Source organism: Hirundo rustica, chromosome 3 (genome assembly GCF_015227805.2).
Source record: "Hirundo rustica isolate bHirRus1 chromosome 3, bHirRus1.pri.v3, whole genome shotgun sequence".
Classification (NCBI taxonomy): Eukaryota; Metazoa; Chordata; class Aves; order Passeriformes; family Hirundinidae; genus Hirundo; species Hirundo rustica.
The window spans coordinates 113,595,198-113,622,049 of NC_053452.1; the positions used below are offsets into that span (position 1 = coordinate 113,595,198).

The 26,852-nt window shown below is 44.4% G+C and overlaps 1 protein-coding gene across 1 annotated transcript in view; it reads right to left on the reverse strand.

The window, feature by feature from the left end:
• The window catches only part of PKHD1 (PKHD1 ciliary IPT domain containing fibrocystin/polyductin), a 245,592-nt gene that overhangs the window by 160,967 nt on the left and 57,773 nt on the right, over window positions 1-26,852 (reverse strand). Inside the window, exon 36 of the mRNA XM_058419697.1 lies at window positions 5,991-6,141. Coding sequence (XP_058275680.1) covers window positions 5,991-6,141 — 151 coding nt within the window. The remainder of the gene's footprint in view (window positions 1-5,990; window positions 6,142-26,852) is intronic.

Here is a 26,852-nt window from a genome sequence, read left to right on the forward strand (position 1 = left end):
TTTAAATAATCAAGTGGTAGAAAAGTATCAACAAAATGGTCAAAATATCACTGCTGTGTCATAACCTTCAACTACCAGGAAGCTTCCTCTACATGGAAGGGGATCTGCAGATTAAAATCTCATCCCCTCACCTGGACTACCTCTTCCCATCACAGTGCAGGGGAGATCTGCTCCGGTTGCTCCATGACCAGGAATAACTCAGCCCCACAGCCTTCAGCTTGCTCTTACCAGCTCCTCTCGCTTGTTGTTTCACATGACAAAGTCACAGAGTTCCCCATGAGACAGGCTCAGGCTCAGAATTCTATTCCTGGCCAGCATCCCTGAGTGGCAAACAGCAGGATGCCACTGCCAGAGCTGGAACAGCTTTGCTTGACCCTGTATAGCCACCAGGCTTTAGTGTGCTGGCAGCCCCCTTACTGCTCATTCTCCTGCTCCAAGGGTGTCCCTGGTAGGGCCTCCAAGAAGGAAAAAAAAAGAAACTCTAAACCAACTAAAATCTTTCTGCGTATAGAAAGAAAAATATGAAGTTCATGAGCTTTAGAAAAGACAATTAATCATTTCATAGGTCTGCCACCTGCACCCTGTTGACATGCTCACAGGACATCCCAGTGAGCCATGAAAGTTGTTTGCAGCTTGGACCATGGCTGAACAAGGTGCAAAGGGGAACTTTGTTATATTGACCCCATCCAAAAGGCTGCCCAAACCAAGAGTCCAAAATACATCCTGCACCTCCCTCAAAAGATTCTTCCTTGTTCATAGCACACAGGTACAGATCCCAGATTAGCTCTGAATTCAAATGCCTTTGTATTTCCACCAAGACATCACTAACACACTCAAAAGTTAAGCTTGCATTCCAGCATTTTGTTGGATGGAGGCCTTAATCCATCCCTGGGAGAGGAATCAGCAGCTGCTTCACTGCTCTCAGACAGAATTCATCTCCCCAGCCTGACAAGCCTTTGTTTTTTTGGCTTGCTGTGCTCACAGCCATCTGTTCAGATGGCACGTGCTCCCTTGGAAACTGATCAGGCTCTTCCCTCAGAACTCAGGAGACAAGCAAAAGGCAATTCCAATCAGCATCCCAGGAGATGCTGCCATAGATGTATCTCCTTCAAAGGAATATTTCCATTTCTTCAGCTCTTAAGGGGTCTCTGAGATACTTAGCAACACCTGGATGAATTTTGGAAGAGGAGAGCTGACTTGGTGGGGAAGAGGTGTGGACACTCCAGGGTGTCTTCTAACACATCTGACATCATCTGGGACCTAACTGAGGAGCTTCCAGGTGAGCCTTGAGAAGGCATCAGGTAAACACCACCCACAGAGGCGTGGTGAAAACTAAAGTTCTTGGGCTGTCACTTCAGGTCCCCAAGTGACAGAGATTCATTAGGTGCACATTTGGAAGTTCTTCCCTGTGAGGCTGGTGAGGCCCTGGCACAGGTTGCCCAGAGAAGCTGTGGCTGCCCCTGGATCCCTGGAAGTGTCTAAGGCCAGGATGGATGGGCTTTGGAGCACCTGGGATAGTGGAAGGTGGGTGGAATGTAGGGGGTGGAATGAGATGAGATTTAGGGTCCATTCCAACCCCAGCTATTCTGTGATTCCCTCTTTCCATGACAGTGATTAGAGGAAAGAGATGGTGCTGCCTGGGGTTTCTGCTCAGTGTCTGCCAAAGCTGTGTTCTGTTCCTTGGCCAGGATTATCTTCCACAGATCTGCTCACTGCTCACTGTGAAATGTCCCACAGGAGTCTCAAGAGCTGCTGAAGTTGCAGCAAATCAATTTAATTGGCAGGTGAGAGTCCTGGGAGTCCAATGTACATCCTGTAAGCCCGTATGAAACATGATGGCAAAAGAAACCTGCAAGCCACACGCAAACGTGAACCAGGGTTTGCAGCTGGGGGAGGACCTGAAAAGACCCACACCTTAAACTGCCACGGATTCAGGGCCTTAATATACTTCCTCCAGGAATGCCCACGTCTGTGAGTTGCACTCTACTGGATAACACTGAATCCCCGAAGAAAAATATACTGAAAAATGACACACTGGTGCCTTTCAGAGTTTTTCATGAAATCAGAGAGGATTCTAAAGCTCTGAGACTAATTATTGAAGGCTCACCATAACAATGTAGGAAAATATCACACAGTGACAGAGAGAAATAGAGCCGACTTTTCTTCCTTTTAAATCTCAATTAAAAAATACACTGGATGAAATTTCCCATTAGCTGGTACTATTTGTACATCCCATGTTCTTTCTTTAATTAAAAAACGTGCTTATTGCAATACTGCCAGAATTGCTTTTACGGTATTTTAATTGTAATGTCTCTGCCTGATTAAAAAAAGAAAATATGAACTGGAAACTGACTTTAAAAAAAAAAAAAAAAAAAAAAAAAAAAAAAAAAAAAAAGTATCACAATGCATATCCCAACTGGATTGATCAAAATGGCACAGAAAACACCACGACAGGAACAGGTTCCAACTGTGCCTTCTGACAAGGGATTTAAGGACTGGTTGATGCCACAGAGAAGAAAACAGAGGGAAACACTTTTTCCTCCTTCCAGTGAATTAAAACCCAATATTTATCAGAAGTGATTGAAGAACAGTTTATTTGACAATTACTGAAGTTGGTGTATCAGTGAATATTTGATGCTCATTGCTAATAGCATCAAAGAGGAGAAAAAGGCAAGCAAAATCAATATCTGTGTTTTCCCTACTCCTGGATTTACTCACAAGGATCTATTCTGGCCAAAGTCTGATCAAAGTGTGGATTACAAGAAATTCAAAATATGCACAAAATCAGAGAATCAAAGAAAAACTGCACATGGCACTCAGTGCCCTGGCCTAGTTGGCATGGTGGTATTTGGTTAAAGGTTGCACTCTGTGATCTCAGAGGTCTCTTCCAACCTAAATTATTCTTTAAGTGAAAATGAGTCTTTTCCAGTACAAGGATCACAGCAATCTTCTCCCTTTATGCCTGCAAGAGTGGCTACCTCAAAATGGCCTTTGCAAAGTGAGGAACTTCGATTCCACTGGGGTGCACTGGGAGTGTCACCACAAAACTCATCTCCAAGGAACTCCTGAAAGACCAGAAAGTTTGGGGGGGTTTTTTAGATTTTTTGTGTTGGTTTTTTTCCATCTCCAGACCTTCCTAGACCACCATAATTGCGGACAAAGGCAACAGCACATGCCTGAGGTATCAACCCATCAAACACAAAGTTCCTCCACTGTAAGCCTTGTGCAAAGGAAATTCCCATCTGTCCTGGGTTATCATAAATATTTCCATACTTGTGATGCTGGGATTACAAAAATAACTGAAATCTGTTGAACATACAGAATTATCTACAGTCTGTCTATCTCATATCTCTTCCCCAATCAGTCCTGTCTGAGCCATTTCACAGGCTGACTATTAAACTTTCCACTCTCGAGATCCACATGTTCATGCTCTGCTTGTTGAGGAAGAGGGAGAAACTGCTGAGCCCTCGTGGCAGTGAGCAGAACCCAGCTGCCTAATCCTATTTTTCTACTTTTTTGACCTCCAGATCTTGTGCCCAGACAGTTTGGTCATTCCCAGAACCACAGTATGTTTGGGGCTATAAGTTAATACAGCCAAACAAGGGTCAGTTTAAGGCTGCACGTGAAGCTGATGTCCTTGTTCTAACACTTCAAATAATTCCTACAATGTTGAAATCATCAAAAGGAGACAACACAGGGGCAGAATTCAAAATCATTATGGTGTCTTAAAAAAGGAATTTCAAGAAATGGGCACTATTCAATATCCTCATGGTGTCTTTAAAAAGAGGAATTTCAAAAATGGGCCTGTAAACATGTGTTGGATTTGTTGGATACAGTGCCAGAACATGGGCAGTGTAGCAGCAGTGGATTCAGCAGCATTACAGCATTTTTCCATCCACAAAACCTTGTATTTTCAGCCTGATGCTGAGTCATGAAAGGGAGCAGAGCTACAATTTAATCCCATCCTCCAGATCCAGCTAAGAAAATCTCTCCAGATTTGGAGAATAGGAATGGGATGTTTCAATCGAAGCACATATTTACACCTACCTTAGGGGTTAGGGGTTTACAGCCATGCCCATCTTGCACCTGGGGAAAGTGGTTGATTATTTGATGTGCTCACAGAGTTGGTAGTTGCTGCTCTGAGGGATCACCTGTGGTTCAGTTTGAGAAGGGTGTCTATAATTCCTAAGATGAGCAGGTCTTTGTTAATGTGTGTTTCTATCAATACAGGAATCTAAACAACTCCCCTGAGCTGGACAGCTTAAAAAAAAAAAAGAGGAAGGTAAGGAAAGATAAATCTCAGCCCTATTTCAGAGTAGATCTCAGCATGCCTTGTTTCTGAATCTAACCAAGGCTACACAGCCAGAGAATCTGTGGTAGTGGTGGTGCATGCAACCGGCAACTTCACAAAGCTCAGGTAAAAAATTCCTGCAAGTTATAATTCTAAAATGTCTTGTCCTTCTGTTTGGCATGTAACAATGGAGAAAATAATCTCATCTAGAATATTCTAATGTTGCTTTTCTAACTGAATTGACATTATAAACCAGGCTTCTTGGAAAACACGATAAAGAGGAGGAAGCGTTTGAATGTCAGATGAGCCAAAGCCATAAAGATACTACTCCAGACTTCATTAAATTCAATCAGAGCTACGGCAGCTTCATGAAGGCTGACTCATAGATCAAATGAGCCTTTGAATAGGTCCAAAGTTCAAAGGGTTTCTGCACCAATATTTTCCCCAATTCTTCACAAATTCAGAGAGTGAGTCCCAAGATCTTTGTCCAGATTTGCAGCCAAAAGAAATCTGGTGTTCTGTCTCCTCTAAGGTATGACATAATCACCATGAGGTTAAGAAGAATCTTGAATCAACAATTTCGAATTTTCAGTGGGGTAAAGATCTATACCAGAGTTTTGCCTTTTTTAACCTCAAAATCTCAGCTGATTTTTAATTTTATTTTTAAATGGGAATGATGTCTGATGTAGCAATTCTTGAAAACTTCTGAGCCTAGACTGAGCAAGTTCATCAGTTTTAGAAATGTTCTCATGACAGGGAAAAACTTGCAAATTTTTTTTCTTTATTGAATTATCATTCAAGTCTAAAATAAAATATAATTGTCAAATCCATGAGTTTCACCATCATCTCAATTAAGAACTAGTACCTTTAATATCATTTTAGTATAAAAAAAATTTTACCAGCAACGACCCTGGTCTTTAAACATATAAAAACTCCTGGTTTAATTTTTTGATCTCTATTTCAGCAGAGATTTAACTTCGAGCAAGCAATTTCACCAGCACAACTCATTCCCTTAATACCAGGCATGAGTACAGCAGTTTCCACAACCAGGACCTAACTTCCAGGGGGGAAGATTTCTGACACAAAATCACAAGTCCTTTAAATTCTTATTTTGGCACCCACAGAGATACGCCTGTCTCACTCTTATTCTGGGTCTACGTATGGGTACATAAACCCAGCAAATCCAGGGTTTCCCATCCTAACTGGGCACAGTTATTTACTTCCTGAGCTAAGTAGCAGCTGTGCTCTAGGATTTGGGATTATTTATTGCATCTGATAGTTGTGACCTGCAATTCTATAACATCAATATTTTTTTAAAGGTGTTTGTGATGCACCTGCCTCAAAGATGCCACACAGAACAGAGTTGATTTTTATTATCATTGGTGCCATTATTATCAAACACTGCTCAGGACAGCAGCAATTTTGGTAGACTGGGGAAAGAAAAAAGAGGGGGAAAAGCCTTTCTGCTTATATTGTCATCAGGCCACAAACAGCATAAACAATTCCTTCTGTGCACAGAGTATTTCAATTCTTGTCCTGTCCCCCATCACTGCCCCGTTGCACCTACTGAGAGTGGGCTCAGCCTGCACAACCAGTTGTCACCTCTGATGCTGGAGCTGGGGAATGGAAGGAGAGATCAGGGCCATGAAAAACCCCATCCCTGGAGGATGAAGAGCACCTAACCCGCCCTCCCGCAGACCTTTGAGATGCAGCAGGTTGAGGATGCTCGTGGTGGTCCCCAGGAGCAGCGTCCGGCCGCCTTCTATCGTGACGTTATCGCCATCTCGCGGCCGGTGGCCAGCAGGCCAGCTGGAGTCCTCGTCCCACCGGCCACAGAGCTGCAGGGCAAGCTGGAAAGAGAGAGATCCAGAGAGGTTCAACGCTCACCCCTTCCCACCTTTCAAGAAGCCAGTTTGCTCAGAGAGCAATGGAGGAGATGCCAATGCGTGTCCAACGTGGCACTGGCATCTCCTCCACCGTGCTCTGGGCAAGCTGACTTTCAGAGACACCCTGTGTAAGGCAAAGGAATAGAAGGATATTGGTATTGGGGAGGTTCCTGGCCTTCGGGAATGCCTGTCACAATTTGGGGGTTGCCCCTTGTCTCGTTCTGGTCTGGGGAATGAGGGATCTGCTGCAGGTCCAGCTGTGGACCAGCCCCAGGTTTCCTGGTGTGTGTCTCTCTCTGCCTCCCAAGAAGCAGAACTGCACTGTTGTTTCCTGGCAATGTCATAAAAATAGCCTGAAGACCTTAGAATTAAAACATCCTGCTGAATGGGCAGTATTTTGCTTTAGAGGGTTTTTTTTTGGTTTGGGGTTTGTTTGGTGTTTTTGTTTGCTTGTTTTTGTTTTTCCCAAGGGTTCTCCTGCTGCTCATCCTCATTTAGACAGACATTCCTCCTCTCAAATACCTTTTTAGCTTTCTCAGCTTATCTGGGGTTATTATTGCCTCTTCTTTGAGGGTGAGCACAGCAGTTCCAAACAAAGCCCTAAATAACTTGAAGACTGCTAATAGACTGACTCATGATGGGCAATGGCAAAGTGATGCCTGAGCTTAGAGGATCCTCTTCACCTCTGAACTACAAGCACGTACTTGGCAGTGAAGGTTTTATAGAATCACAGAACTTTTTGTGTTGGAACCATTTCATTCCAGTCCCCCTGCCATGGGCAGTGGCACCTCCCACTAGACCAGGTTGTTTAGGGCCCTGATGGTGAATTTCTTGAAGAAGGTGTGAATATTTTTTGCCTGGACATATGTGCACAAGTGTGGACATAGAAATCAAAAATATATTATTTGGTCTCATATGTGAACCAGCAAGAACATCCTCAACTCATCTGACGCTGGTGGGGGGGAACCAGACATGGAAATATTTGTGGTCCTCACGAGGCTGTGCTAATCCAAAACAGCAGTGGAAAGAATAACCTCAAGACAAAAGCAAAACAGAGTCACTCTATTTTCAAATGGAGCACATCGAGTGCATTAAAGCTTTTGCTCGGGAGCTGCAGTTGAGGTGAATAAATAATGGGGGTGTTTTGATCCTTGTTCTCTTTTACTGTGCTGTTTTCAGGTTTGGTTTTATGTGCCTGACATTTTATAGGTAGTATTTCCCATAGTGCTGTCCCTGAGCAACCTGGTCCAGTGGAAAGTCCCTGCCCATGGACCTTTAGATGAGCTTTAAGGTCTTTCCAACCCAAACCACTCCGTCATTGTACGATTCTATTTATTTACACCAGGGAATGAGTGACAGTTCCCTGGCAAAATGATACAACTGGCTAATACCCACCCTGGCTGGATGCTGGGATATTCTACAATCCATTCTATGATTTCTCTACAAAGGGAATTAACTTGGTGCAGTTCAGATTGAAACCTGGGACTGCATTAACACACAGGCAGTGGAAAGTTCCTGGTAGCTAAAATTCTGGTGTCAGAAGGAGTGAACCACTTCATCATTACCGAAGTAAAACTATTGAATAGTTGCTAAGTGCAGTAGGACAAGTTTAATTTTCATTAGTTGCGGACATGTATAGTTCAGAGATTCAGGACAAATTTCCAGCTGAAAGGATAAATGCCTTTACCTACTGTCTTTCCAGAGAGGCTGTGAATTACTCTTCATTGACAACGCTGTGAAGCAGATTGTATAAAATATACAACATATCCACTGAAAAATGGCTAATTAAACTTAGTTTTATCTCAGAGGAGGGGACAGTTCATAGAAAGGTGCATACATTGCTTATCAAGCCAACTGTAGCATAAAATTAAAAATTCCATAAACTCCTGTCTGGCACAAATGCTGCCAAAGCCACCAGCACAACACTGGATGAGGCAGCTGCGAAATGGTGGGATCCACAGAAACATTTAGTTGAGAAGGTTTGCTGAATGCTTTTAAGTCACTCTGACCTTCTGAAATCACTTAGAATTTTCCAAGTAACTCTAATGGCAAGCAAGGCTATAAGGAATGTACCAGACCTTCCTCCTGGCACCACTTGCTAGCACTTAGTGAACTGTTGATAAAAGCCCTGCAAGAGTTAATAAGAATAAACTCCTCTTCTGAATTTGACTTTTTTTTTCCTTTAAGATGGCAACTAGGGATTTCTAACCAGAAAACACTCTAGTTCTTTATCTAAGCTTCTCTCTACCTAACGTCAGTGTTTGAGCTTGGTCGGTTTCTGCTGTCACCTCTTAGAGGACTCAATATCTGTTCAGATCTACCAACACCATCTGGCACAAAAATCTCAGTGTTCATACATGAGAGTGGAATCACAGAATGGTTTGGTTGGAAGAGACTTTAAAGATCATCCTGTTCCACCCCCCTGCCTTGGGTAGGGACACCTTCCACCATCCCAGGTTGCTCCAAACCCCATCCAGCCTGGCCTTGGACACTTCCAGGGATGGGGCAATCACAGCTTTTCTGGGAAATCTGTTCCAGGGCCTCACCACCCTCACAGAGGGAGAAAATAAATTAATCAAGGTGATAAAAGTCTCTATTTTTCCACCCAGTCCATACCTAAATTTTCCAGTGTCTTAGTCCACTGTCATATGCACCACCTGCCTGTGTCTTTCAAGTGATTTCTGATTTGTATTTTTTCTTCTTTATAAATAAAATTAAACAGATGAACATCAGCTAATAACACAAGATCAGGAGCTGTTTATAATCACTTCTACTATCCTTGCATTACCACAGAGAGAATAAATCCAAAGAATCTGTTTTAGGGTTTAAACATACTTTAAATTACCACGGCACAGAGGAATGTACAGCGAGGTTAGAGGGAAGACAGCTCTGTAGGGATTGAGGAAAGACATCAAACAATTTTGTTTGGTGACTCTTCTCTTGCAGTCCTGCACCCTTCCCTAAGATGAAAGAGCACCTCCTTAAGATGTGAGATAAGAGGGTGTGATCTAATGCAAGTTTAGTGCAAGGGACACCTGCCCTGAACCACCAGCACAATTTTCCTCAACTTTGTGAATCCCATATTATTATCCTCCCTGACTTCTGGGAGAAAATCACAGTGCAATCACCAGCTGCAACAGAATTATTAAGTTCCCTTGCTGAAGGGTGGTGGTCTTTATATCCAGTTGCTTTTAAGCAGCCCATGATAAAATAACATGAACTAATACACAAACTAATTGCACAGCTCTCATTAAGCAGGGTGGGCGACAGAGTCACAACAACCCTCTCACTAGGTTTTTTCAGACAAGCAAAACTCTTTCTTTTTCTATCATTTTCCCCTGCCTGGCACCCTGTATTTGACCTGTGGTGTTGAATCGAAGCACTTCTCAGTAAGCCTGAAGAGCAGCAGCAGCTGCAAGTGCCAGGGTTGTGGCCGAGTGCCCACCCCGCGTGTGCTTGTTGAATGAACCAGAAGGAGCCTGCAGAGCCAAGGAACACTGCGTGTCAGCAGCTGGTGCTGGCCATTTTCTTCCTGTGCTTTTTCCAGCTTCAGGAAAAATGGCAGGGAGCTGGAAAATCAGGATGGGAGAAAGAGGAGCTGGCATAAAACAAGCCCTGAGCTGTGAAGCTGGAGCTGGCTGGCAGCAGCTGCTGCAGGGAGGTGGCTGCACCATGCTCTGGCTTCAGTGTGCGCCAGAGCTGGAAAGATGATTTGGATGAAAGAGAGTTTATGAGACCATAACCTCTCTGCAGCCATCTGTGTCACTGTCAGAGCTCACACTTGGACGTGGCCGATTTGAACAAGGTTTAACAGGAGAAGCAAGACAACAGAGATGCTGCAATCTTGATTTATCACTGATTGTTTGTGACAATCAGTGATAAACTGGGGCATGATTCTCTTCTGGTTGTGTATTTTATACAATGTAATGAGTTAAATAAACAATTATAACCTGAACTGAGCATGTAAAATCATCCCCCGGACTGTTGCAGGATGTGCCTCGCATCACACATCCATAGGAAAGCCAGTCTGGCAACATTTCACATTTTGAATTCAGCACAGCAGATGGCATTTACCCAGTAGGAAGCCAAACCTGCAAAATATGTGCAGAAACCTCCTGTGGGTGGGAAATCACCAGCATTGGGAATCCCTAAGAAACCCCTGTTGTTCTTCCTGGGGCACCAAAGAGCAGGAGGAGCTGGGAAGGCATCTGATAACAAAAACCAGTGAATAGAGTCCTCTAAGTGCTTTCCAGCTCTGACATGCATTCGGAATGTGTCATACACAGCAAATTTTATTTGCTAGGGAAGGGTTTTTTACCCAATGGGAATTTGGGCACTGGAACAGGCTCCCCAGATCAGAGCCCCAATTTGGATGGAGCTCAGAAGCATTTGGACAAAGATCTCAGGCACATGATGGGATTTTTGGGGTGTCCTGTGAGGGCCAGGAGTTGTACTCAATGATCCTTGTGGGTCCCTTCCAACTCAGAACATTCTGGGATTCTACACACAACTCATATCAAGCCCAAATCTTGTGCACCAGGCCCAGAGCTTGTTATAACACAGGTTAACTTGGGGAGGGTATCAACTCCGTCCCAACTGTATCTTCAAAATAATTAATGAATTATGTGAAAGTAAAATAACATTTTCTTAGCATGCAATAAAAGACACGCAATCTCTTTGCAATTCAGCACCTTGCCCCCTTTTCTGCCTACTGCACTTTCTTTTTTCATTTTCCAGGCAGATTCCTTTCCATTTCATATTTTTTAGTTGCTGCTGTCAGTCAGGCTGGCATTTCCTTTCTGTCAGACTTCGGGGACACAATCTCTCAGGATCAGTTTGTCACCTTGTGGCTGTGACTACCAGGGCTCAGAAACAGCAGCAGTGACTGCAACAACTGAATAAATAACAGTGAAAAACTTGCATTCCCACCCAGGCTGGTAAAAATTTCACAAATGGGAAGGATACCAAAACGCAAGGTTTGGGCTTTAAAGGGTTGAGAAACTTCTGTTTAGACACAGAAGAGATCATTTAATTGCACTTTGGGATAACTTTACAATTTCTTTTGTTAAGTGGGGTTTGTTTAGAGTAGAGTCCCAAAAAAGCCTGCAACAACTGTTACTGGCACAAAGAGAAGAGCTTTCATCCTCTCATCAGAAAATAAATTCTAAAGCAAAAGCAAGAAGCAGTGATGTAGTTAAACACAGACCCTGCTTCCTGGTGTGCTCACTATTCTCCCTTCTTCCCTAGATTTTAAGGAGAAATTGTTTACTATGAGGCCCTGGCACAGGTTTCCTAGAGGAGCTGTGGCTGTCCCTGGATCCCTGAAAATGTCCAAGGCCAGGCTGGAGGGGGCTTGGAGCAACCTGGGATAGTGGAAGATGTCCCTGCCTATGGCAGGAGTTTTTAAAGCATATGTTCTTTGATGTCACTCCCAACCCAAACCATTCCACGATTCCAGGCTGTGTGCTCCAGCTGGGGGTTCCCTGTGACATGGCCAGAGGGAGACACCTGAAAGCAGGAGGGTTTTCCCACCCACTCCACCCCCAGCAGACAGTTTTATCCTTTCCCCAGACCCAGCTGACAGGACACGGGGCACAGTGTGGTTCCTGCAACCTTTAGCAGAGGGAAGTTTCCCCTGTCGCAGTGAGCACATCCATGAAAGAGCAAAGGTTTGGAGTGCTGCCCACACCACGGAGATTGACACCCACGAGAGCAGCCTTTCCTCGGTGCTGACGGATTGCCATTTAACCAGGAAGCACGGAGAGCAAGTGTTCCTGTCCTCAGTCACCACGGAGAGACAAGGTTAACATTCCAAGAGATGGAGTGCAGCGCAGATTTCCCCACACCACAGACCCAGGACTCCACACCACGTTTGAAAACACTTTAATTTCAGTGATGGATACAGGGAGCTCACTTTCCAGGCTGTGAACTCTTAACAGCTCCTCAGTTTAATACATCATGAAAAGATTAACACCCCCTCACCCAACTCCCATCCACCTGAAGGAAGGAAAAACGTATATTTGGAGGAGACAAAAGAGGAGGGGAGGTATTTTATTACACTAGATGTCTTTTACAAGGGAAGTATTTTCAGCCATCTGCTCTAATTATTCCTCCTGTATTGGCCACCATCTTCATGCAACAATAGAAATAATTATCTCCTCAAGGGCAGAAAAAAAAATATTTACAGAAACAAACAAAAGTTGATTATCTTTAGCTCCTAGGGAAAAAAAAGAAACAAGCTACTTCTTAATGAAGGAGCAATTAGGAAGGTGGGTAGAACATCTATAATTAAACCAGACAAATTGGTGCAGGCTCCTCCCTCCTACACACACTTGAAAGGGATGCAAATGCAAGTTATTTGCTACAGTCAGTAGAATTAACAAGCAAAATGCTGCCCAGTGCCCAAAGAAGCTGAACCTGTCTCTTGGCGTCATTCCCTGCCCTTCCTGCGTGTCCCACCTCTAACCCTTTGCCAAATTACCTGAAAAATACTCACAGCTGCAAAGCTATGGAATTTCAATTGGCATGGGGAGGTCTTCCTCTGTATAACAGCATCCCCAAGACAACTACAGGATTCTCATTCATCCTGTTCTTTAAGAACAGCCTCCTGCCTGCACTTCCCCACTCAGTGTAAAAGAAAGTGCTTTTTCTACATAAACCAAAACCAGAGGACTTGTGCAATTGTCTTTTCACTCACTGCTGTGTATAAGCATTTTACTCACTGAGAGAATGAAGGCATATATACAGCTTTATGGGAAGGATGGAAAGGGGCCATCTCAAAGAGAACAGAAAATATCTTATACTGGGTGAAAACAAGCCATAAAATGGGGAGGGGGGGGGGGGCGGGGCGGGGAATCTCTCTCCTAAGAGCAAAGTGCAAATTGGTACTACCTTATTTGGTGTATACATGGATTTTGACTTCCAAAAAGAAATTAGTAGAATCTAAGTGTCTGTGCTATGAATGAAATCAGTGAATGACCAGACTGAAGCTGGTCAAGGAACAGGCTGATCAGGGAAGTGGTGGGATCATCCATGGAAGTGTTAAAAAACACACAGATATGTTACTTGGGGACTGCCAGGTGGGCCTGGCAGTGCTGGGGTAATGGTTGGACCTGATGATTTTGGAGATCTTTTCCAACGTAAATTATTCTATGATTTTTTAAGGCTGAATTTCCCGAGGCTTCTCCAAGAAGTCTCAGGACAGAGGGCACCTAGTGCTTCCTACAGACGCAAACACCAGCCAGGAAGGAGATGCAAACCAGCACACTGGGAACATTTCTTTAGGCAAACCCCACCCCCCCCCCATTCCAAAAAGGCCAATTTTCACTAACAAAATAAAAGAAAATAAAAAGGAGACAAGACAGAGATTAAGAATTACCGTAATTTGTAGGATTACTCTTGACGATCCAGCAATTCCAGAGAAGCTGCCGTCAAATATTTAAGTAGCCTGCACTGAGTTTCTTAGGAAATCAGAGTGCCAAAGGAGTCTAGTGGATCCTACAGTGTGCTCAGCAACACCACAAAGGACTTTTACTCACGTGCACATTACTACAATGTTCCAAATTTGCCACTGATTCAGGCATTCCCAAACTGGATGTGAGGGAGAAGAAAGTAAGAGAGAAAGAAGACCCCCCAGAAAAGTGTGAAATGGAAAATCTCCTTCTGTCCTCTCAGTGAAAGCACCACATTCACCTTCATCACTTCTATTTCATAGAATCACAGAATATCCAGAGTTGGAAGGGTCCCATAAAGATCATTGAGTCCAGATCTTGGCCCTGCTCAGGACACCCCAAAAATCCCATCCATGGGTAAGCTGAGCAGACACTGGTAACCAAACTGGTCAACAGAGGTAGGGAGATAATGGGACTGTCTTCTTCTGGATCCTGAAATAAATGTTTCCAAAAATGGCAGGAGGATGTTGTGCTCAAGTCACAAATCACTAAGGAAGCAGCCTTAGACACACTCATAAAACAAACAACTAAACAAATAAACAACAGGAGAAGGCGAGATACCAAGATATCTAGAGAACTATACACTGTGAAAAGATTATTCATTTATGCCAAAAGACAACATTATCCCCAAGAAGACTGAAAGGAACTGTAGCTGTGAATAAACCAAGAATGGAAACAAGCAGAATTCTTCTGAATACACCTGCATGGAGAGACTGGAAGAGGTTTCCAGAGAGAGTAGGAGACCAAGCTCAGTTTTCCCTTATGACTTAGAGTTCTTGACCTGACTGCCTGGGACAGAACAAGCCTGGAACATAACCCCACAAACCATTTCCAAGGCCACAAGGTGATATTTTTATCACTGTCTCCATCGTCGGCTGCTGTGCAAATTCTCTTTACCCACTACTCCAGCTTTAAAAGGCAGGTGGAGTTATCCCAGCAGGTCCCTCTTTAACTACTCCCAAAAGCATTGATACAGCAAGGATCAGGTCTGGGTTCACGGCTGGACATGTGATGCACTATCCAATATCTTTATTTTTAACTTGGACTGCTTGTACCCTGAGTTAAAAAGAAATTATTAGTTTTCTTTTTTTCCTTATTTGTTTTAATTTTAGCTGTCCTGCAGAAATCTTTCTGACTTCTGCTGAGCCACATAGGCACAAGAAGGGAAGAATCTGGCCAGGCATGTTCTCTATGGGACTGATGAATGACTCTAGTCTCTCCCAAACTATTAGAGGATAAATCTGTTTACACACAAAAAATTGACCTGGGCTGGTGAGGTGGGACTAGAACCAGGAAACTGGCACGTCCCAGAGGTAAAAATGCATTTGCAGCCAAGAGCATTAGTAACTCAAGACCATAAACAAGCCACAGCATCATTAATTACTCAGACAGGGGCAGCCACAGAAGCAGTGAGAAGACCCAAAAGCCAACTGTAAATAGTTCATCGAGCTGCTTAGCTCAAGAAAAAAATGAGTGGGCACTTTTGGAGGTCAGAGGCCATGGCACAAGTCAGTCTCAAGCCAGTTTGCAACTGGACAATGGCATGAGAAACAGCTTAATTCCTGTTTAAAAAAAGATCCCAAACAAAACCAGGAAAGCCACTTGAAAAACAACCACAAAAAAAAAAAAAAAAAAAAAAAAAAAAAAAAAAAAAAAAAAAAAGGTTTATTCAGCAGGGGAGTAATCACTGTAATTTTGAAGCACAGAAGGTAAGGCTCCTTGCTCCAGAAGTATTTAATTAAGGACACGGAGGATTAGTTAAATCTAATGGTGCTTTTATAGGGAGGGTACTGAAAAGACATTACTGTTCTTAGGGGGGCATATCCCAGGTGTAGATGAGCCGTCTTTGTACACACAGGCAACAAAAGTCACCCAAATCCCATGTAAAATACCAAATAATGGAGGGATATGAACACTATTAATCCACTCTGCAATTAAACAAACCACGAGACCTCTGGGAAAGTCCCTGTCTCTTTACCACACTCACATGAGGACCAGAGTGTTGTTCTGGGTCTCTCAGGGTCATGGTGGAAGGATGAGCCTAAAATCAGAAATCTCAATTTCAAATTTTAAATAAAACACCCCAGGAAGCAGAGGAACTGACTTGGAGCACATGAAGAACCTTGTTTCATGAAATGTGTGTTTTCTGCCTTGTTAATTCACAAGAATCTTCCCAATGTTCATTTACAGCAGACAGATTATTTATTATAGTGGAAATTATCCTAGTGCAGAGTTTTAAGCTAAACTTGCTAAAAATCCTGTGAGTGTAAACACATTGAGGAATTCAGTGCAACCTTCCAATTTAGTTATAACAGGACTAGGTTTTTCTTTCCAGAACACTGTTAAACGGCACACATAATTTACACGTCTCTCTAAACCGGCCATTTTGCAAAGTATGGGGGCTTTTGAGACAAATTAAAAACAGCAATTTAATGGTAATGAGAAAATTACAGCATCAAGTTGTTTACACAAGCAGGATAACCAACCCTGGTGACTGTATCAGCATTTGCACTGTACAAATATTGTCTCCCAATTGAATGATCTTGAGTTAAATTTACTAATCTGAGAGCAAATATTGCAAATGCAAAGATTAGCTCAACAATTTGCTGACCACCTGCAGGAAAAGTAATCAAATTATGTCCTTATGTGTCAGTGAGCAGGATATCTAAATGGGTGCTACTGTAAATGGGGTGGGAGGAGTGAGGCTTGTCTGTCCAAACAGTGCCAGAGAGAGCTGATGATGAGTTTTTTTCATCAGACAGGAAGATAAACAGAATCACAGGGATGTTTGGGATGGAAGGAATCTCTGGAGATCATCTAGTGCTATCCCCTGCCAAGGCAGGGTCACCCAGAGCAGGTGGCACAGGGACGCCTCCACGTGGGTTTGGAACAACTCCAGAGAAGAAACTCCACACCCTCCCTGAGCGGCTGTTCCAGAGCTCTGACACCCTCAGTGTAAAGAAGTTCTCCCTCAATTTGAGGTGGAACTCCCTGTGTTTTAGAACTCCTTGCAAGAGTCCCAAGTCAGCTATGAAGGTCAGGGCACTGGTGTGGGATCCAGCCTCTGACTTTCCCACAGCTCCCATGGAAGCATAGGAAATACAGGTGAGTTAATACACAAACCATCTCCACTACAAACACCTGGTTTGCAGGGGAGTTGCAGTGATTTGCCAGGCAAAGAGAGAAAAGCGCTTGGAAGAGGGCAAACTCTGTGTGTAGGCTACAGCTTGGTCTGTCCTATGCACAAAATACTGCAATCAGGCAGCAAAACCCCACAACCCAAGGACAAACATTGATTCTGCCTTAATTGCATCTGCATCTCCTCAGCCAAAGCATTGGGGCCATTGATTATTTCTGGGCACAACCATCTACCCGGGGTAGGGTCTGATGCAGAGCAGCAGCATTAAGAATTACCACTTCATTACAGGGATAATTGCACGTGTAAGGTGTAAGGGCTTGAGCAGCAGCAGAGGCACAGTCACTTCTCTAAGATGCATCACAGAATGGGAATGGTTTGGGTTGGAAGGGCCCTCAAAGTTCATCCTGTTCCACCCCTTGCCATGGGCAGGGACACCTTCCACTATCCCAGTTTGCTCCAAGCCCCATCCAGCCTGGCCTTGGACACTTCCAGGGATTGGGCAGTGACAGAGACTCTGGGAAACCTGTGCCAGGGCCTCATCACCCTTTAGCAAGGAGTTTCTTCACAATATCTGTTCTAAAAACACTTTTAGCTTAAGGCAATTACCCCTTGTCCTATCACTCCATGCCTTTGTGAAAAGACCCTTTCCAGCCTTCCTCTAAACCTCCTCTAAGTCTTGAAAGAATAATTTCCTCTCACATTGTGCTACAGTGATGCAGGATTTGGGATTCCCAGCAGCCACCAAGATCATCCTGCTCCTGGAGAAGTGGGTGTCAGGGACCAACAGTGCCTGTGTCTGACTTCTGCGATGGAGACAATCCTGCACCCGCCCCTCAGGCAGGGAATCTCACCCTGCACAGCTGTTATTTCAGCAATGTGAGCTTCTGGAACAGCTCCTCCCGAGCTGCGAGCTTTCAGAGCCCCCTTTCAAACTCAGTGTCCTGTTTAGCTTTAGCACATCAACAGCATGCTGCCCTCAGCCTATCTGTGTGCATTATCTGCTGCTCTAATGTATCGTGTACCAAAGCACAGCATCATTACAGGTAAGTGCTCAGGTTTAAATGCAAACATAATTGCATAATGGGGGACAGCCAGGAAGAATAATGCAGGAAATAGAGCCAGCTCCATCTGATAGTGCAATCTGACTGGAACGCCGGCCCTTCGGATCAAAAGCGCAGCCCAGATGGGGCAACCAAGAATAAAAGTGCTCCGTGGTATCTTTATTGTCATCATCAAAAACACTTACCCACCACAAAGGTAAAAGGGTGAAGATGGGACTCGTACAGAAAAGGTCACAGAAGAACAGGATATCACCGGGTTAGGGGGCCAAGGAAGATGGCACACCCCAGCAAAGGCCACCTTTGCCCTGTCACTGCAAACTGAATTTGCCAGTTCCTAATGGGAATCTGAGCACTGAGTGGCATTTAGAGCACTGGGAACACCCGTGCCATTTTCCTGCAGTCAGGGGTGTCTCCTTAACTGTGATGAATCCAGATAAAGCATCCCTTCCTACTGTGCAAGGAGATGCACAAAGAGGGGAGAATATTCCCAAAACAAGACGCCTTTGAAATGAGAACATGTCTGCAGCAGATATGTACACTTTAATGCATTTATTTCATGCAGCTAAAATTAGAACTTAGATTCTTGATGGAATAGCACTTCCATCTATTTAATTTTCTTTTTTTTTTCAGTAGTTTGAGCTCACAGCAGCACACGATAGACGATTTCAGGGGTGCAGACAGCCCCCTGAACAGAGGCCAGAAGGCAGCTGAAGTTAATTTAGTGCACTTTGAACCACTTGCCCTGAACGACAACGTCTCCACTGAAGAGTGCATCACATATGTCATGGGACAGTAACCTCTCTTGTCATTTCAGGAGATTTTAGCCCAAACTTCATTCAAATCAGACAAGATGAGTGCCTATCGTGAGAGAGAACCTCTCCAGCAACATGCTGCCCTCTGAACTGAGAAGCCTTTGAATTGAAAGCACAAACTGCTGCTGTTTGAGCTGTAAAGACATCCCTCTGTCTGCAACAGGGCTGTAACAGCTCATCTTTGTTGGAAACGCAGATCCTCTGCAATAATACACTCCGTGGCTTGCACTCTCTGCCCTCCCACACACACACTTGTCTGCCTGTTAATCACTTGGCAGGATATAAAGCCCGGGGTCCTTCTACTCAAGGATCCCTGCTGGTACATCCTTACCCCAGAATCTCAATGCATTCAAGTGCTAAAGGATGCAGACATGCGCTGAGTAATTCCAAAGGTAAATTTCATTTTGGAGAGGGTTGGATACCATCCTAGTGCACACACACAAAAGAGGATGTAGGTAAAAGTGGAAACACCAGCTATCACCTGGAGAAACTCACCCAGAATTGTTACCCATGATATCTGTATTCAAATCCCTCATGTACCTGACAATCCAGAAACTCCCTCCTCCAGACCTGAAATTGAACATTGGCTTGGGTGTGCCAGTGACCAGCATCTGCAGTCCTTTCAGCATGGAAAACACTCAATTTCTGCAATAATGTCTGGGCCATCTCAGCTTTGAAGCCACATTTTTAGCTCAGTGGCTCTATCCCCTGAGTGACTCACCCCAACAGGGCCCCCAAAAAGTCACTGCAGAACAGCACTGACTGCCCAAATTCTTCTGAACCAATTCATCTTAGAGATTCATGCAATCACAACCTGGTTTGGGTGAGAAAGGACCTTAAAGACCATTTAGATCTAACTCTCTGCCATAGGAAGGGACACCTTCCACTAGACCAGGTTGCTCCAAGGCCCATTCAGTCTGATGTTTAACACTTCTAGGGATGGGGTAGGCAAAGCTTCTCTAGGAACCTGTGCCAGAATCTGCCCACCCTCATAGGGAAGGACTTCTCCCAAATATCTTATCTAAATCTACCACAGAATGGTCTGTGCTGCCTTCCTGTGCCTGCCCTCCTGGGTTTATAGATGAGCTCAGGGAAAAGCTCCCCTCAACACTGAGAGCAAGAATTGCATCTTCTACTCACCAAACACAGGGGAAGGCAGGAGGAAAAACTGCAAGTAAAGGTGAATTAGAGAATGAAAGCAGGAGAGAGTGTGTGAAAGAGGGAGCACTAAGTGGGAGAGTAACCCCTAAGTGGGTGAAGCTGAGCCTGACCCTTGATCAGAATCCCAGACCCAGAGAAGATGTGTGAAAGCAGGAAAACAAATCAATAAGCAAAACAGTGATCTCTTTCCTCAATTTTATTTGAGGAAGTTCAAATTTACCCAGCTCCTCAGAAACTGTCTTTGGCTAAAATCACGACTAACGAGCTCTGACATTTGAAATTTAACTGAATATGAGCTAACAGCTCCCAGCCCTCCACCACCCAGGGAGCTGACCAGGAATATTTTGTTAAAGTCATCGATGGGGCTAAACTGAGCTTTATTGAGAAGACCCAGCATTCAGGGATAAGTGTTTATGGCACCCATTTCACCTGAGCTTCCCTGCCCTGGCACGTCTGCTTTTCTTCACAGGGACCACAGAGCTCTCAGTCCCCTCCTCTCCTCCCCAGCGCAATTATTTGCTGATTTTTACGAGGTCCCCTTACGATCCCTTAATGAAGTCCTTTGCTCTGCAGCAATTCACGGGGACAGATTGGACACGAGGGGTTTCCACTTAGGGAGCTGCCAATCAGGGGACGGTACCCAGCATTTAGGCGAGGTTGTTAAGCCAGTCTATCACCCTGCTATTACAGGCTCATCACGAAAACAGCTTGGTTTTACTGGCAACCACAGCAAATTAACCCTTTCCTTAGACGGGGAAGCCTCGAGTAGATTCACTGTGGCAAAGAGCTCTGGTTTTCCCTCCTGCTACGGCATTTTTTTTTTTTTAAAGTTATTAATAAACACTTTCTGAACTGAAATCTCCCTACTTTAAATTTGTTTTTCCTCCAGCTGTACACCTAGTTCACGTTTTTAGTCTCTGCTAAATGATGTGATAGCAACAACAGTAACAAAACCGAGGTAAAAAAAATCAAATTAAAAAAAAAAACAACCAACCAAACAAAAAAACTTGAATGACAAATACTATTTGTCCTTTCTCTATTCCTCACTCTAAACTCTGTGCACAGAACAAATCATGATTGTCTCTTCATCACTACTAGAGGTTTGCTACAAGACCAAATTTTCAGGCTTTTGTTATCCTCAGGATTGTTTGGTTTGTTTTTTTCCAAAGAAGTAAAACATGACTGTGTTCCCCTCCCACATACTTTATCCAAAGCTTCTTCTCACTTCTTGTGGATGGGGTGGGACACCTGATCTTGCCCTCAAGGCAAGAGGACAGGCCAGGCACCAGACTCAGAACTTTAGAGCTACATCCATGATCCAATCACATCAAGAACCCCTTCAATGATCCCACTTTGGCCAAGACTGTGCCCCTGAAATCTCCCAGATTTCAGCAGAGGGTGACCACATGCCCAGTCCTTGCTGGATGCTGAGCCAGACACCAAAAATACTTGGGAAGGGGCTGTAGGTCAGCCAGTGCCTAGGGTACACAGGAAACACCGTGTGGAGCAACTAGTGCCGCTCTGTTTGGGACTGGGGAGAGGACACAGGTGAGAGGGTGACATAGCCCCCTGTTAGTGACACAAGGGGCTGAAAGGCCACATCTTTATCCCACATCACACCACACAAAGGACAAGACCATCAAACACGTTAAGCCGTGCTCCAACGCAGACCAAGCCTAGGCTCGGTGTGTCTCCAAGATGCTCAGCCCTTTTCCCATCAAATTCAAGATGGGCAGCTGGAGAAGGCACAAGGCGTCCTCCAATTTCACCCAGAGCCCATGCCTGGACACCCCAGCACAGTCCCAGGCATCCAACATTCCCACTCCCTTCCCCCAGGGAGACAAGGCCAGGTAGAACAGGGCTTTGAGACACCCTATGTAGTGGAAGGACCTACATCTTTAGGGACCTTTCCAACCTAAACCGTCCTGTGAGACCATGTCCCACAGACGGAGAACCAAAGCTGTGATTTCAAACCCAGAAAACCCTTCCCCCTCCAAAATGTTGAATTGCTGAAGGAGTCAATTAGAGTTTCTGTCATAATTAAACAGAAAAGTGGCAGCAACACTCTGTGCAAGTGCCTGGGAGCAAGTGGAGAGGACACGAGCCCACAGACACTCAGGGAGCTTCCCCACACCCTCTTGACCTATATTGGAGCCTTCCTTTTGTACAGGAAGGGAGAGATTTGCTTTCTGTTCCCTGGAGCAGCAGTTCCAAAATGGCACTTTCCACTCCAAATCTGCTTCTCTTAAGGGTTGGCAGCAAACATGGATGGAGGGGGGAAAAGGAAAATGGTTTTCATTAAACTATGCTGTGTTCAGTTCTGATTTCACACAGGTTGTTTAAATGCATATGGAAAAGCTTTGAGGTGCTCTGCATGACAAGGGCTGGCATCCCATCCCAGGGAATATGGCATTCTATCCTAGGATATCCTGGGAATAGCTCCCAACCCACGTCTCAGAGCAGCAGTATGAGTGGTGGGGAGAAGAGAGTTCCCTAGAAAGCTTCTTACAATTCAGGGAGTCATTTCACCAGAGACATTACAAAGATGGTGGGATTGAATATAAAAAGAAGAGGTTTTTCCCAGTGGGGAGGGGGAAAGGGAAAGTTATAGTTCAGGCCTTCCTTTTCTACCTGACAGCAAGAGAGGAAACAGTTAAACCTCAAATCAGGAAGCAAAAAGTTAAAGGAAAATAAAACCACACCACAAGCACCTCTCCTAAATTTCCCATTGCAGCCCAAGGCCGAACCCATTAAAAGGAAAAGAAGGGAAAAAAAATTAAAAACAAAAGAAAAACAGAGAAAAGAAGAGAAGCAATTTTGCTTACCCTTTCCTCACATACCTAGCAGCCCCTTTTTCCCATTATTTATTTATTTACCTTCCCCTTCCAGAGCAAGGCCCTTATTTTCTCATTTAGTCCAGCAGAGATTGTCCTCCTGGAATGACCTTTTTTTTCCTTTCCCTCCCTCTCTCCTCCTCTCCTTCTTCCTCCCCCTCCTCCCCATTGCCTCCAGGCCATTGCCCTCGTGCCAGTAACTAGATAACACACTCTATCAGAGATTTTTTAAAAAATCATTGCAAAGGCACTGGGGCTGATAGTGGCATCAATCCTTGCCTGACACGGGCTCAGGTCAACCATTTATCTCTTCACATTGCCTGTGGTTACTGGGGAGCCCATCTTGGTTCTCTACATCTTAACAACCTTGCAGATGGTACCTCTCTGCTCCAGCAGCCTCCGCACCCCAAGACTGGTTTTGTGGGTTTATGTTTATTAGTTTTGTTTTTGTGTTTTGTTTTGTTTTGTTTATGGGCTGTTCTGCCTCTTTTCTGTGAGGTTCTGGTGGGTTTTATTGCAGTCCTCACCTCCTTCTGAAAATAATACTGTGACCAAGATAAGAGGTTAAGAAAAGGGGAGTTTGGAGATTCAAGGATGGGCTTGCTGGGCTGTTAAAAGTGAATATTTATGAGAATACACACAAAATTCTGTAGAACAGTTTTATGTAGTCCTACTCCTGATGTCCCACCCTGTGTGACATGGCTATTTTTGGCTGCTTGTACTGCCAAAGGACCCAGGAGCTCTACTCACAGCCCAAGACAACATAAAGTCAGGTTCTATCAGGATACTTGCTAAGAAATCCAAAAAACTGCTCCCAAACCTCAGTATGTTATGATCCCCAAGGCCGAGCTCTGGTGTTTTGCATTCTCTAAATGGATACAGAGGAATTAAATATGATATTGTATTATAATTCTTTCTCAAGTGGAAAAGAGGGCAGCTGCTTAATTAATCCCCTGCAAACAAACTCCATATCAAACTGGAATCTGATCTGTTCTGGCAATGTTCCAGGCCAGGTTGGATAGGGCTTAGAACAACATGGTTTAGTGGAAGGTGTCCTTGCCCACAGCAGGGAGATTGGGACTAGATCATCTTTTTAAGATCCTTTCCAACCCAAACCGCTCTGTGACTCTATGATCCCTACCCTGCCTAACTACTCTCAGCCTGCTGTAGTGGTTTTCCTCATGGACTGCCAAGTACATGTCATTCACCCCCAAAATTGCATCCATCAAACATTCAGACAGCATGAGGACAGCTCTAAAATGAGAACAAAAGAGAAGAGTCACTTCTCATTACTTTCCACCCTCACAGATGGAGAACATGCTCAAGAGTTGCCCTGCCAATGCAGGGGGTTAGAATGAAATGATCTTTAAGGTCTCTTTCAACCCAAACCAATCTATGACCTTGCATCAGTCCTGCTCTGAGCAATAAGTAATAAAGTAATAAAGTAACAGCCCTTTATGCCCAGAGTGCCGTGGGCTTCCAGAGACCCTTCTGTGCTCCCTGAAAGCTGCCTAGGTTTTGCCACCTTTGTAAATCACCAAATATCTCCACCAGTTCAAACCATTTCATTGCTTCCCTCACCTCCAAATACTTTGGCACCAAGAGAGATGGTAAGTAGAGAAAAGAAGGCTAAAAAGAAGGAAAGGAATGATTCTAAGACCTGTAGAGGAATCCAAGGGATTTGAAGAGCTAGTCCTGACTGTACTAAGCTGAACAGAAAGGATTTTTGAGGCGACTGTGCATATCTCAGACAAAGCCTTCATGAAGTGTTTATATTTTTTTCTTTCATGAGAAGTGAACAAAGCAGTTAGCCCTGCATCAGTCACCGAGCTAAGAATTCACAGATCCCTCAATACTCTAAGCCACCCCTTCAATCTCAAGACCTTCCCTTAACACCCTGCCAAAAACAAACTCAATGTAGAGCAGCACACCCAGGCAGAGCCATAATCCAGGATGGCATTTCTATCTGGCAAGTTTGTTTTGTTTTGTTTTTTTATTAACCCTCTCCTTCAACAGAGACCCCTTGAGGGTTGGGTTGCAGGGAATTCACTGGGATACCAGTTCAGCTTCCCTATGGCTGATTTAATACATGGCATGGGCCCCCTGCCAAATACTCCATCACATGTGGGCCAGCAGAGGAGGGGGAGTGGGAGCGAGGAAGCACTACTCCAGCAGCATGTTTGCATCATGATTAGGTCTGGTCCAGCGATCTGGAATAACAATCGGAAGGCTCACTAAGCATAATGGGTTCAGAGCCACCCGAGCCTGGTCAAACCCTCCCACAAGCATCCTCTCCTCGTGTTTTCGATGTGTTTTGCACATCTCATCAGTGTCACCAGAGCTGATGCCTCATTATGTGGCCAAGGTGGAAGTGGACAGGTACTGAGTGAGTATTAGAACTTTTCCCTTTTATTATTTAATTCATGTCTTCCCATTATCCAGCGCATTCTTGGAGCTGTGAACTAATTAAGTCCTGTGGGATATACAATCAGTGCTGGGTTGTTGTTTTTTTTTTCCCTTCCCTCACTTTTCAGTTGGCTAAATTGTATTATATACTGAAATAAAAATAATTGTGCAACTCTTCTTAGATAATAGCAGAGCAAGTTGCAAACACTAATGATGCTGAATGCAACAGTGGGGCAGAGGCCTGCTGCTTACTTCTTGTGACCTAATTAAGTCATACAGGGCAAAATACTTCAAACACAAAGTGAGGCAAGAGCTTAAATCAGTTTCCAAAGAAAATTATAAAAATTATTCTCTGGGGGAGAGGTGATGGGGACACAGACCAGACCCCAGGAAAAATATAAGTTGAACTGAGTTTTCATGAAGTCCGCCACGAAAATCACAGATCTCCAGGTAGCACCTTGAAACTCCATGAAATTCTGGGAGTCCTCTAGATTTAGATCTCAGCCCAGCTCACACAGACCCAGTGTTCTTGAAGATCTTTTCCAACCCTAAGGATTCTATGATTCATGCAAGTAACAGTTAGGAGACCAGATCTGAGAGGACAAAAACTGAGTAATGGATTTTGCGGCACCAACCAGAAAATGCAGTTAAAGAATACAAGCAATGTCAAAAACCCCTAAAAACTGATTCATAGAATAATGGTCATATCATAGAATATCCTAAGTTGCAAAAAACCCACAAGGATCAGCAAGGCCAACACCTAGCCCTGCAGAGAACAACCCTAAGAAGCCCAATCTGTGCCTAAGAATGTTCTCCAAATGCTGCTTGAATTCTGGAAGGTTTAGTGATGCCACCATTTGTACCTCCAAGGCTCAAGTTCCCCAATTTTTTTTTTTTTTCTCCTGCTCTCAGTCAAGGCTGTTGTCTCTTCTTGCCGGTGTCCACTCATTCCGTGCCATTCTCAGCCTTTCTACATTTTCACTTCCAACACCATCCTGGAGCTAATCGTGCCCCACCATCATCGTCAAATCCCCTCTGAGCCAACCCTCCCTCAGCACCCAGCTGGGCTGAGTTCTTGGGTGGCATCCTGGGCATCCTTCAGCCGGCAGTAGAGGAAGCAGAAAACGAACCACTGTGCAATGCAGCTGTGCTGGGAACAGGATCATGCCCCTTTTTCATGGAGTGCTTTGAGATCCTTGCATGAGCATGCAAGAGAAGTGCCAGATGTTATTATAAAGAGATGCAGCCCCATTACTTGTACACAGAGTTGTGCTGCCTGCTAATAGCACCATTATCCTAAGGCACGTGGTACTATTAATGCATTTCACTGCTTAGTACTGAACCTGGGGACCATTTTTTCCGCTGGAAAGGTAAGGCCTGTTCACATGACATGATTTAAGCCTCCACAGTGAAGCATGCATGCGCTGCACCAGGTCGTAAATCTTACCAGGATGCTGTCAGCCAGGAAGGGACCAAAATTGAAGCCATTTATCTGAACTCCCCACCCATCCACCTCTGCTCACCCAAGCCAGTTTTGGGAAGAGGGATAAAATGATTCTGAATGCCCACTGGGTTCATTAAGCAGTAGCAAATCCCAGATCTAAAGTGCTGCTGTTTTCATCCTGCTCTGAATGAATTTGTTCATTCAGGACACTCAGGACTTCCTTGGTTTTCCCTACTCTGAGCAGAAAAACCACAGCAGGGACCAACCCTGCAGCTTCTTCCTCGTCTTGCTCCTACCTGAGTCAAAATACAACCTGACATCCTGCCATTGCTGGGGCTGCAGGACCTGTGACACAGCTGGGCTGTGC